The sequence below is a fragment of the Anabrus simplex genome, chromosome 13 (genome assembly GCF_040414725.1).
Source record: "Anabrus simplex isolate iqAnaSimp1 chromosome 13, ASM4041472v1, whole genome shotgun sequence".
NCBI classification, from domain to species: Eukaryota; Metazoa; Arthropoda; class Insecta; order Orthoptera; family Tettigoniidae; genus Anabrus; species Anabrus simplex.
This window is the reverse complement of record NC_090277.1, coordinates 47,491,614-47,505,196: the sequence shown is the minus strand read 5'-3', so window position 1 is coordinate 47,505,196 and position 13,583 is coordinate 47,491,614. Positions and strand designations below refer to the sequence as shown.

At 41.3% G+C, this 13,583-nt stretch overlaps 1 protein-coding gene across 1 annotated transcript in view; it reads left to right on the top strand.

The window, feature by feature from the left end:
• Positions 1–883: 883 nt before the first annotated feature.
• LOC136885093 (FAD synthase) overlaps positions 884–13,583 on the top strand; it is a 144,907-nt gene continuing 132,207 nt past the window's right edge. The window contains exons 1-2 of the mRNA XM_067157537.2: positions 884–1,381; positions 2,956–3,050. Of these exons, the coding sequence (XP_067013638.2) occupies positions 1,258–1,381; positions 2,956–3,050 (219 nt within the window). The 5' untranslated portion in view covers positions 884–1,257. The remainder of the gene's footprint in view (positions 1,382–2,955; positions 3,051–13,583) is intronic.

Below are 13,583 nucleotides of genomic sequence, written 5' to 3'. Positions count from 1 at the left end.
GAGAAAAAAGACAAATCTAACCGTAAAAGTTCAGGCAGGAATGCTAAAGCAAAAAAAGTAATTCATAGATTAAAGATCAACCTATTTCACAGCAGCCCATTTCACATCTTGTTTATATGTCCAATTTCAGTCTTTAAATAATTCTTCATTCATTTATCCAGAATTGCTTTAGCAACTTCGAAGTTAATATCTCAGTAACACATTCTTTCTAGACGTAATTTATGTATCCATTTTCGTATATGCATTTCCATTCATAATTGAATTTAGTGCGACTTTTCAGGTCAAGTCACTAGGAGCGCCACTGTTGAATTGTCTCCCATTTTAACAAGGCTAAATCCTTAAGTGTCGCGTATTGTCACTACTGCTTTTGCTTACTGTATATGTGAAAACCGCGAAGGCGATAGTAATCATCTGCTTTTCCAATGTCCTCAGTGTTCTTCCTCCCAACGTATCTTATACAAGCATTTAGTATAATTACACATACCTTTGCCAACAAGCGTTTCTTGTTTATTATTCGAAACTTCTTCCGATATACTTAAACTTATAACCCAGTTTCTTGATAACGCTAAATTAATTTTGTAAACAAACGATCTTCCTTTGTTTTTGTTTTCCCCAAAGGTCTTAACTCCTACGTTCTTTTGTCATTAACATTTTGACAACTGTCACTGCCCGTGCAACTGTTTACGATTAGACGCATAGCTTGCAGATATTAGTGTGTGCATACATGAGTGATGTAGGTCAATAAGTGAGTCGTTTATTATTGAGTGTATTTTGCGTCGAAACTTAAAAAAAAAAAAAAAAATAACAGGATAATTATACCCTTGATTTGTGACTGGGTAACTTTCAATCCCCCCCCCCCCAAATCAAGAAGAAGAAAAAGAAGAAGAGGAAATCAGCTGGAACTTATCCTCTTTGTGGGAATTATAAACAGTGATTGTGAGAATTCTTGGAATGATTCATAACCGTTGACCGTATATCTTACGTGTTTTATATCCGTTGCTATTTGAGGAGTCACCTTGGATATTGGTAACTGCTCGAAGTAATCCATCGCACAGCATTTATTTTTTGATTGTGTTTTTTCTCGTTACTTGTAGGTTACGTACACATCTGTTTTTTTGTTTTGTTTTTTTACGTGCTGTACTCAAGAAATTATGAAATAATTTTAATCCACGAATAATGCGTGAAGAAATGCACGTATGCATAAGTGAAATAAATGAGCTCTCGTGCAAATCCTAGTGTTTGCTTACTTTAAAAGCCATGGCGCTCATGAAGATAGTGTCAAGGTTTTTGTACGGCATGAGGTTTACGTTGCATACATCGTCTCGGATAGTGGAGAAATCTGATATTGCCAAACAAAAATCAATAACTGCTGGAATAATCGGTAAGTTAATTTTTCAGAAGGTGATATTTATGTCCGTTCATTTGACAGTAAGACAGACATTCAGTCAGTCGCCACCGATCTGCATTTGGGACTGGCCTCCAGCTGGCAGATTCCCTATCAGTTGTGTACCTTGTCTTTTCTTAAATGATTTCAAGGGCGTTGGAAATTTATTGAATATCTCCCCTGGTAAATTATTTCTATCCCTAATTCCTCTTCCTATAAATTAATATTTGTCCCAATGTGTCCTCTTGAATTTCAGCTTTATCTTCATAGTATGATCTCTGTTACTTTCAAAACTTCCGTTCAAGCTTATTTGTAAACTAAGCTCATTATATGCCATCTCTCCACTGAGAGCTCAGTACATACTGCTTAGTAATTTTTATTTTCTTTCACGTCCCACGATTTTCGGAGACGCCGAGCTGCCGAAATTTTGTCCCGCAAGGGTTCTTCACATGCCAGTAAATCTACCGACATGGGGCTGACGAATTTGAGCACCTTCAAATACCACTGGACTGAGCCAGAATCGAACCTGCCACCTTGAGCTCAAGTGTGGGTTCGGATCCCACTGGTGTCCAGTTGGCCACTTTTGTTCCGTACTTAACATCTCTTCAACATGTACTGTGTATGTATAACACGACCTAATAGGTTGAAAGTCTATTTCTATTACAATACGGTTGCGAAAATTCAATATTCATTGACTTGGCCCACAACGGGTGACTTGCATGTGGTCTACAGTATGATGGCAGTAGTGCCAGACCTGTAGTTTAGATCCTTTCCAACAGAACAAGGATGATTCAGGCCACCATAGCTCAGTTGGTAGAGCAACCGACGCAAAATCAGAAGGTTGTGGGTATGGATCCCACTGGTGTCCGGGTGCCATTTTTGTTCTGTAGGCCTAATTAACATCGCTTCAACACGTACTACATAGGTACAACACAACCTAATAGGTTGAAAATTGATTTCAAATTAAACCAACTTCACTGATAGTAAAAGGTTAGGTTAGTTTAGTTAAAAAGAAGCTCATTCGACACTGCATGTCGTTGAGTGTTGAGATGTAAAAGATCTCTGGTGATACATTTGGTGTTTACCCAACAAAATTTATTAAAAATTCAGCCAAAGACGCCCATCTAGTAGGCCTAGAGTAAAACAAAACATCAGGATTAACAAGCAGACAGCCAGATAGAATCAAATTAAAATGCTTGTGCACGGTAGCTGAGGTCACACGATTATTATTATTAGCTGCAGTTGCTTAAGTGCGGCCATTATCCAGTATTCGGGAGATAGTGGGTTCAAACCCCACCGTCGGCAACCCTGAAGATGGTTATCCGTGGTTTCCCATTTTCACACCAAGCAAATGCTGGAGCTATACCTTAATTAAGGCCTCAGTTGCTTCCTTCCCAATCCTAGCCCTTTCCTGTCCCATCATCAGCATAAGATCTAACTCTGTCAGTGTGACGTAAAGCAACTTGAAAAAAAAAAAAAGATCTGTAAAGAAATGGTTAAATTTCACTTGTACTGACCAGGTTATAATAAGTTGTAACAAATATATGCATGCATACTGTCTGTTGTTACAGTTATTGGAAATGAGGTTTTGAAGGGACAAGTTACTGATACTAATTCCCACTTCATTGCTAAGAACCTGACCGAACTTGGAGTAAAAGTTCAAAAGGTAAGTGCCAATTAAACCTTTTAAGATTTAATACATTGAGTGGAGTGGCAGCATGTGTTAAACTTGCTATGGAGCAAAGCTCAGCATTCGGGAGGCTAGTGGGTTCGAATCCCACCGTCAGCTGTCTTGAAAATGATTTTCTGTGTTTTCCAATTTTCACTTCCAGGCAAATGCTGGAACGGTTCCTATTGATACCACGAACCTACTACCCTGGCGGGGGGAGGTGATATTCCCAAGTAGCACGTCCCAGGTGGCGGATAGGGGGGTTCTAAACCGCTTGGCGGAGGATTTGAGCAAAATAAAATAGCTCTCGCGGACCAAACATACATCTCCCTGTGGGTGGGGTGTAGGTGAAAAATTCAACCTCGGTATCCCCTGCCTGTCGTAAAGGGGTGACGAAGGTATGATCGAATTAGAACCATGAGACTACATGTACTTAGTACCATCACGCGGGGAACACCATCAATCGCCTTTACTTGCGATTAGTACCACTGTGTTAGGTACACAAAAGATTTGTGAGTAGTAGCAACAGTGTGTGAATCAGGGTGGCTTTTACAGTACCTGTGATTATTACCACTATATGAGCGACACCGTGGGTCTACTTTTGATTAGTACTGCAACATGACAAATACCATGGTTCTACTTTCCTAGCAGTAAGTACCATTATGAGGGGCTGATGACTTGGATTTTGGACCCCTTTATACTACAAGCATCATCGATTCGGTACTGTGCTTTAGAAGCAGTCCGTTGGTCAGTAATACTACTGTTCAACGCTAGTTTCTGGGAACGTGCGGCATTGCGTGTAGGATCCACTGATTGTTTTAAATTCATATCCATCCATTCATTCTTTGTCATCACGTTTTGAATTCTAGTCAGTGGAGGATTTTGGACTTTTAAATTGTCATTACATTTCGTCTCATTTCGTACCATTAGGGGCTGATGACCTAGATGTTAGGCCCCTTTAAACAACAAACATCATCATTGTTCCTATTGTTAGGCCACAGCTGAATCTTTCCACTTCCTTACCCAATTTCATTCACCATCATTCATTTCATAATCATTAGCTCAACTGAGGTTGGCGTCAGGAAGGTCATCTGGCCAAGAAAACATGACTTACTGTAATTTCATCTCTCCTTATACTTGACCCTGTATCAAGCAACAGGACTAAGAGGGTAGACATAGAAGATTTTAACACTAGGAAGTCAGTATGACTCTTACCACCTGGAAGTATAGAGGGGTCAACAATGGCCCTTATTTAACATATATTTTTAAGTTCAGTTATGAATGAAAACTGTGGGGATGGGGATGAAGAACAGTTCCAATGCTCTTCTTGATCGTTATACTATATTTTAAATTGTATAGGCACATTATTAATCTAGATATAGGAGTACTCGTGTGTATGTTGGGTGCTCAGCCCGGAGGGTGCTTTGGACTTTGACAGCTCAGCCGTTAGGTGGCACGGCATCACTGAAGAGGCGTACTAGGGAAATGAGGAGTGAGGTAGTTTCCCATTGCTTTCCTCACTGAGCCAAAAGTTGCTATTACAGCTCAGTCTTCCAAACCCACTGAAATACATGCACCAACCGACCCTATGAGCAACATTTTCACACCAGTCATAAGAGGGACTCGCTGCATAAGGAATGGTATTACTAGCATCACTCATACCTCAGTCACTTTCATATTGTCAGAGTCAAGGATGAGACTGAAACAGGTCAATGAAAGTAACAAATTAGTTCTAGCCCACACCAGAAGACATAGCACACTGTAAACACTAGGTCTTGCTAGCAAAGGCCAAGGAGTGCTCAATAAAATAAATGTCACAGACAGATACTGTATATCAATGTAGGTACAAACAATTAAAAATCACTGTCTCTTTTCCTATTAGTTCTCTTTACATGTGTCTGTATCCAGCCAATTCATCATGCTGATGCACAGTGGTATGAATAGCATGTGGTTAAGTTCATTATATGTTTGAATGAAGTATATCACCCTCAAAAGCTTGCAGTTCGCAAACATTCTACACGGGTGACAATCTTTTCACTGTTCCAATTCATTTCTTACAGGCAATTTTCCTGCATGCTTTACACATGTACGCACACTTCATGTCTTTCTCAAATTTATTATACACTTGGCATTTCCTTTGTTTGTGGTCATGGTAAGTTCCTCGGCGAGATGCAGCTGAAACATTTGGCACAAGATCATGATATTTGTAACTTGCTTGTACATTACTCTAATGTTTATTCCTGCTATACTCCGAGCCACCTTTTGAACTGACTAAAGCGGAAGTAATGTCATTGCCTCGTCACACCCGCCTTGGTTGCCAAATGAACTGGCATGCAATTGAAAGTTGTACTCCAGCACTGTAACACAGCACAGCTCACAAATTGTACTGGTAACTTGAGCACATTTGAAAGAATTAATGCTTTAACTTATTGATATTGTTACAGATTTTGGTGGATCAGCAGAGGTGAAAGAAGGTGCGGGCTGGAATGGGTCTAACTACAAGTCCGAAAGATGAATTTAAAATTTAAATAAAGGTTATATTTTCAACAGACAACAAAATTTAACAAATTTTTTACATAGAATTAGAAAACTTAACAAATACAACAAGTCAAATCAGGTACAAGACCAAGAAGGCCGAGATTTTTAGATAGATTTTAACAATCTGGGCCACCAGCCCTAATTTTTACAATTCCTGAGCTCTCAGCTCACAACCAACATATTCCCACAGGGCAGAAAACCCCTCATAACATGGAGCACTTGCTCCCGCCTAGTAATATCAAGCCTCCTAGAGGCACCTTTCAAAATACTAGAAAGAGCTGACCGCTCTCAATCTTTCAAGCCTAGTAAAGGCAAAACAATGCTTTACAATTAATTGCCATCGAGGCGCAACTTACAAGAATAAACGGGTATTTCGTACCCTATCTACTGGGCCTTCGCAGGAAGGAAAACAAAAACAGGTTAAGTTAATGATCCAAAATACAAAACTGAATGGAGGCGTGTACTTGCACTCCTACATGAACACGTGTTAAAACCTAAGGGGCACTAGGCTGATTAAACAGGGGCTAATCCCCTCATATAAGAAAATTTTAATACATTAAGAGTAGAAAAATGGTTATGAAAACGTAGTCACCTCAAAACCAAATTGAAGGGGAGCTCGAGAGGGTAAAGCACTCTCTATCCCCGATTTACAGTTAAAGGAATAAGAAAATGTTTACATAAGCCGGCACTAAGTTACATTTTTAAACAGGTAGGATACTTTGAAAAGGTTTCGAACCTTCCCCGGGGGTCAGACTGCTGAGCAAGCAAAAAATAAAGATGTTAAAAGGCCATTACCTTTGCTGAAGAGCTGCTGCTCGAAGGAAGAGACGCAACCCGCACCCTGCTTTACTTCCATACACTAAGCTAGATGTTGTTGAAGTGGCGAAGAGCCGAGAAAATCAGCAATTTTTAAACCCTCGTGGAAGATTCGAGACTTTTCATGAATAATAAAGACACACCCACTCAACTTTATTGGGTAGCTAAGAGTTACACATTGAAATTCGAAGAAGAAACCTCTGATAGGTGGAAAATTAACTACAGAAATTACTGATTGGCTAAGTTCAAAACAGGCGGAAAGAAGCTTAATATTGCCAACCCACAAATGAAAGAACAAAATTTAGTAAAAACCAAAACTTATAAATACAAAATTTCTTCAACAAAAGTTCCTTCACTTCGCACCGGGGTGCATGATCATAGTTTTTTGGGTAGAGACATCTGTTAGTGAATGTCCACACTTCTTGATCCATAGAAAACAAAACATGTTGGAATCCACACAGTATAGACAACTTTGTAATCCCAAAATTTATAGTAGAGATCTCTTCTGAGAAAACTCATGAATAAATACAGTTCTAAAAGTTCACGGTTTCTCCGGTAGAGGAGGATTTATTGGCGGAAGATTTAACTTTGCGGCGTAGAGGTGTACCGCCTGGTACAGACCTCCCCCACCAAATGTCCTTCCAAGGGGTGACACAGAAGAAGTTTATTGTGTTTGATCAACACTTAATCAAATTTTTCTGATTCCTTGTCAATAGATTTGTTAAAGATTCATGGAAGAGGTATTAATGGTTGAAATTGATTTGCAGAAGAATTTTGAAGACGTTACCAAAAGGAAAATTTTCACAGTTTTTTTTTTTTGAAGTAGATTTGTGGAAATTGTTTAAACACCAGCTTTAGAGTTTCTTGTTGCCATAACCAGCAAGGTACATGTTGATAATTCTGACGGCCACACCAGCCACCGCTGTCGATGTCCAGTAGAGGTCGCCCGGACCCCTCAAGTACCCTGAGATACCTCTCTCCCGCACTATGAGAGGGGTAGTCGTGGTGAAGCATGCCGCAGGTGCGAAGTTGTTTACAGTCCCTGGATAAGCTGGCGGTTGGTGCACCGCACATCAGCCTTTGCCGGGAGATGGACTCCGGCACGCCGTACACAGGTTGACATCACTGGAGTGGAGTGGGCCCGTACCCCACCTCGGTGGTGGTACGGCGCCGCACGGCTGTGGGGACACTGAAGCAATAAGATCTTGGTGGCAGAATTTTGTTGACATATATGATTTCTTATTTTATGGTACGATCTAGTTGGTGAGGCAGAGGGGTCAGCGGTGTGAAAATTTTTTATTGCCACTGGTAAGGTTTAGCAGGAGACGGGAGCTTGGTAATGGCCGTACAGGAAAGGGCAGCAGAATAACCCACGGGTAAGGTCTTACATCAAAAATTGATTACAATAACAATTAAACTAGGCCTATATTGAGGCAGAAGGCCTCTGAAAAAAAACACCAAAATTTAACCTTTACGCCGCTGCAACACATAGATGGCAAAGTTAACAATGACCCTACAGGGGTTTAATTTGTGATATATGTACCCTAAAGATCCTCTCAGTGGCTGGATTGCTTACTAACAATGTAACCGGCATAAGAAAATCTAAAATAATGCACGGCCCATGAAATCTGGGTGCAAGCTTGCCCGCGGGAACGAAATTCTTGACCATAACTTGGTCTCTTACCTTTAAATTGGTGGGCCTCCGTCCACGATCATATCTTTCTCTAACCTTTTCATGAGAAATTTTTAGGTTGGCCTTAGCCTTCTTCCAAAGATCCCTAATATTATCTGGATCTATTGTCTCAGGTAGAATATCACTAAGAGACCAAAGGTTAGAGAGCGGCGCGTTGGGTACAAACTTAAACATCAAGGAAGCTGGAGTAAACTTGTGAGATTCATGAACCGCCGAATTCAAAGCGAAAGCTAACCAATGCAAGGACGTGTCCCACCTAGAATGATCATCATGATGATAGGCAATTAGGGCCGACCTAAGATTACGATTGACCCGTTCAGCTAGAGATGGTTGAGAATAGTATGCAGACGTAGTCACATGAGAGATGGACAGATCAAAACAGAATTTACGGAAGAGATTGGAGGTGAAAGCTTTAGCATTATCAGAAACGATATATTGACACGGACCAAAAGAAGCAAAGATGGAATTTAAACAAGTAATAGTGGACTGAGCGGTAGCCAGCTTAGTCGGAAATAACCAGGAAAATCTTGTGAAACCATCTACACACACAAGGATGAATTTATTGGCGTTCCCCTTTGATTGGGGGAAGGGCCCTGCGTAGTCGATATAGAGGCGTTCCATGGGGCGCGACACTTGATGAGAAGACAGATGACCTAGCTTAGTGGACATGGTGGGTTTACTAAGCAAGCAAGATTTACAAGCCCTTACCAACTCGCGGATTTCACCGTCCATACCTTTCCAAATGAACATTTCTCTTATCTTTTCTCGAGTTTTGAAGATGCCTAAATGCTCCCCTAATGGGGTCTCATGGTAGTACTTGAAGATCATAGGTACAAGAACAGCTGGAACCACAACTTTCATTTTCTGATCATGCCTCGACGGGCAACATAAAACACCATTCCTCAGTACATAAGGAACGACATGTTACCCAGAAGAAAGGGTTTCCATGATAGGAGCCAGCGTCGGATCTTCACGTTGATATTTTCCAACATCCCTAAATAACATGGGAACATGTGTTAGTATGGCATTTACACCGGGATGTATGGACTCGGGAAGTGAAGAACTTTTCTTCCTGTTCAGAGGTCACTACATCATTGGCAAACATACGGCTTAGTCCATCTGCCACAACATTTTCAGTTCCTCTTATATGCCTAACATCAAATTGGAAGGCAGAAATTCTGATGGCCCAGCGGGCTATACGACCAGTGCGACGCGGCCTACCTAAGACCCAACTTAAGGCTTGGTTATCAGTCTCCAAGTCGAACTTGACATGTTCCAAATAGAGGTGGAACTTTTCTAGGGCAAATGAGACTGCCAAACCTTCAAGTTCATAAATGGAATACTTGGCTTCTTGAGCCGATAAAGTCCTAGACGCATAGGCGATGGGTCGCCTCCCTAGTTCATTCTCTTGAAGAAGGACTGCAGCCACTGCCAACGACGACTCGTCGGTTTGGACGATAAATTTCTTCGAGAAATCAGGCATGGCAAGAACAGGGGCATTACACAGGGCTAATTTGAGATCTTCGAAAGCGGCTTGTTGAGAAAGCCCCCACTCAAATTTGACACCTTTCCTATGAAGTAAGTTCAAGGGCGTCACTCTAATAGCGAAGTTAGGAATAAATTTCCTGAAGAAATTCACCATACCAATGAATCTGGCAATTCCTTTGATGTCCTTAGGAGGTTTGAAATCACGGATGGCCTGTGTTCTAGAATGAACTACAGCGACACTATCGGGCGACACAATATGCCCTAGAAATGACATGGAAGGCTTAGCAAAAGCAACCTTGGACAACTTCACCGTTAACCCTGCCTTACGAAGGCGACTCAGGACCTCTTTCAGATGATCTAGATGTTCTTCAAAGGTCTCAGAAAATACAACATCATCAAGATAATGGTATAAGTAATCGAATTTGATGTCTGAGAAGACCCTGTCTAGCAGTCTTGTAAGCACAGCTGCTCCCGTGGTGAGCCCAAAAAGGCACGCGGTTGTATTCGTACAAGTTCCAATCAGTGGCAAACACTGTAAGATGTTTAGATTCTTCCGCCAGAGGGATCTGGTTATAAGCCTGATTGAGGTCTACGATGGTGAAGAATTTAGCCTTTCGAAACCATGAAAAACAAGAGAGAAGGTCTGGAAGGGGCACCGATTGTAACACCACCTCCCGATTGAGAGCCCTATAATCAATCACAGGCCTGAAGCCACCTTGGGGTTTCAGAACAAGGAAAATAAGGCCGAATTATACCATCTTTCAACATCTGATCTATGATCTCTTTCAGAGCCTTCATTTTAGGTGGAGATAACCTATAAGGAGGAAATCGAACAGGAATCGAATCCGTAACTTCAATCTTGTATTAAATAAGGTCAGTAACACCAAGAGTATTGGAGAAAACTTCTGGAAACGACTGACACAACTTACGAATAAGTTACTATCAGCCTGCTCCTCAGATAGATGTCCAAGGTCTAACATCTCATCCTGGTTAGGCGAAACAGATGAACATGATACAGAATTACATTTTAGTAAAGGGATTTTGAAATTACTCACAAATTTGAAAGTGCACGACTTGCTTTGAATGTCGAGCACAAGACCGGGATGAGACATGAAGTCCGCTCCCAATATAATGGGGCAAGACAAGTGCTTAGCCACAAGCAGTTTCATTTTCCAAGTAAATTTAGCAGTTCTAATTTTGGCATACAGGAAACCTAAAATTTCTAGTGGAGATGAGTTAGCCGAAACATATTGAACCGAAGTTGAACAAAAATCAGAAAGTTTACAAACAGATTTTAATTTAGAATACCATTCAGCCAAAATGATTGAATACACACTCCCAGAATCTAATAGAGCAGTTACAGGTTCATTATTCAGTTCAATTTTGAGAAATGGTACCGGTGCGGGAATATCTGCCACAATCCTAAGACATTCTTTAGGGCATTCAAATGCGGGGTTGGAAGACTTCATACCATGTTCTGAGCCTGAGATTTCGGCTGGTTTATTTGGGGCTGAGCCTCGGAAAGATGAGTTAGCCGACTCAGCCGAAGCCACTAGTCACTTTTGATTGTTGGTGGAAGTTGCACCCAAAGTTGAGCAGGAGGGAGTGCTATTAGAATTCGGGCAATTCTTGGCGATGGGAAAAAGCGCTGCATTTAAAACAGCCTCGAGATGACCCTGCTCCATTCTTTGCCCCGTTGGATATTATCAAAGGGTACTTGTTGCGGAGATGGTCAGCAGCCCCACAAGCATAACATTTGCGGGGTGTGAAAGCTCGGCGAGGTGGAAGCCGAATGTTACTTGAAGAAGGAGGGGGTTCCCTCGCGACACGTAGTATGTCCGCATATCTAACTCCTTCCGCTGAGACAGGCATAGCCTCTAATTCGGCAAAAGTTTGAGGACGCGGCGCAAAACATAAATATGACCTGTAGGGAGGTGAAATCCCTTCCACAATAGCCTGAACAATTTGATCTTCTGGAAAATGGAGGGCAAATACCCGAGTGTAAAATTTAATGTCTTGGATGAAATCGGCAAGGTTTTCATCCAGACGCTGTTCACGATAATAGTACTTCTGAATTAGGGATGACCTTGCCCTAGCTGGAATGAAGTTTGCTAATAGATGCGCGTGGAAGTCTTCTATAGAGGATGGATCAGTAATGGCTCTTACTATTTTGTCAGAGAGAACACCAATGGAATAGGGGTAAATAATCTGCAGAATTTGACACGGAGAAAGAGAAAATACAAGGGCGTGATCTTGGAACTCAACTAAAAACCTTAGGAATGAAATAACATCACTGGTGGAGTTAACGGAAAACTTAGAAATACCCCTGAGCAACATTGCTAATGGGTTAGGCAAACTACTGAACCCAGGTGACATAATAGGTAACAGCCTATGGGGTGTAGAAGCTGTTTCAGAGGGTGCATTATTCAACACAAAGGGTGGAATGGATGTACGACGACCTGACTCGGCTTCCAATGGGGCAGGTGTTTGTTGAGTTGCCACAGATTTTCTACCTCCTTCACCCGTGGGAGAATCCTCCTCGCTAACTATGTTGACCAGAGTGGGTTGGTCGGTTTTGGGGGGTACTGCCCCAGTTAACAATAGGCTAACCTTACTGGACAATTTAGAAAGGTTATCGCGAAGAGCACTAGCCTCCTTCCCTTGAATGTCATTTAACTTCAGAGACAGTAGATCAGTAACCCTATTGTAAAAATGGAACAATCTTGCTTGTACACGTTTAAGTTCATTTGGGGAGGGATCCCCTCCTTCAAAAAAACTAACTACAGATGTTAGCTCAGTGGTATTGTCAGTGATCATGGAGAGAGCGTCGTCAATCTCTTTCTCTCCCAAAGTTGGGGTGGTAATCGGCAAATCAAGAGAATCTTTAAGCTTAGTGGTATCGGCCGCAACCGTGCCTCCAGATTGAACATTTCTAATAGTTAATTCGTAAATCAATTCTTCCTTTCGCAAATAGCTGGGGTGTAGGACATCGCGAGGGCCGGACATGATGACAGACACTTTACAAATTTAGAAAAATTGAAAAATTCCAGTGACGGAGAAAATTGTTAGAGTTCGAATCAAAGGCAATGTTTAGCCATCATAAGGGGCTAAATTGAGACCCATTCAACCACGCTCTGCTACCACTTGTTACCGATTTTGGTGGATCAGCAGAGGTGAAAGAAGGTGCGGGCTGGAATGGGTCTAACTACAAGTCCAAAAGATGAATTTAAAATTTAAATAAAGGTTATATTTTCAACAGACAGCAAAATTTAACAATTTTTTTACATAGAATTAGAAAACTTAACGAATACAACAAGTCAAATCATGTACAAGACCAAGAAGGCTGAGATTTTTAGATAGATTTTAACAATCTGGGCCACCAGCCCTAATTTTTACAATTCCTTAGCTCTCAGCTCACAACCAACATATTACCACAGGGCAGAAAACCCCTCATAACATGGAGCACTTGCTCCCGCCTAGTAATATCAAGCCTCCTAGAGGCAACTTTCAAAATACTAGAAAGAGCTGACCGCTCTCAATCTTTCAAGCCTATTAAAAGCAATACAATGCTTTACAATTACTTGCCATCAAGGCACAACTTACAAGAATAAACAGGGGTATCTCGTACCCAATCTACTGGGCCTTCGCAGGAAGGAAAACAAAAACAAGAAGGAAAGTTAATGGCCCAAAATACAAAACTGAATGGAGGCGTGTACTTGCACTCCTACATGAACACGTGTTAAAACCTAAGGGACACTAGGCTGATTAAACAGGGGCTAATCCCACACCAGGGAGGTGACTCGTATAAGAAAATTTTAATACATTAAAGAGTAGAAAAACGGTTATGAAAATGTAGTCACCTCAAAACCAAATTGAAGGGGAGCTCGAGAGGGTAAAGCACTCTCTATCCCCGATTTACAGTTAAAGGAATAAGAAAATGTTTACATAAGCCGGCACTAAGTTACATTTTTAAACAGGTAGGATACTTTGAAAAG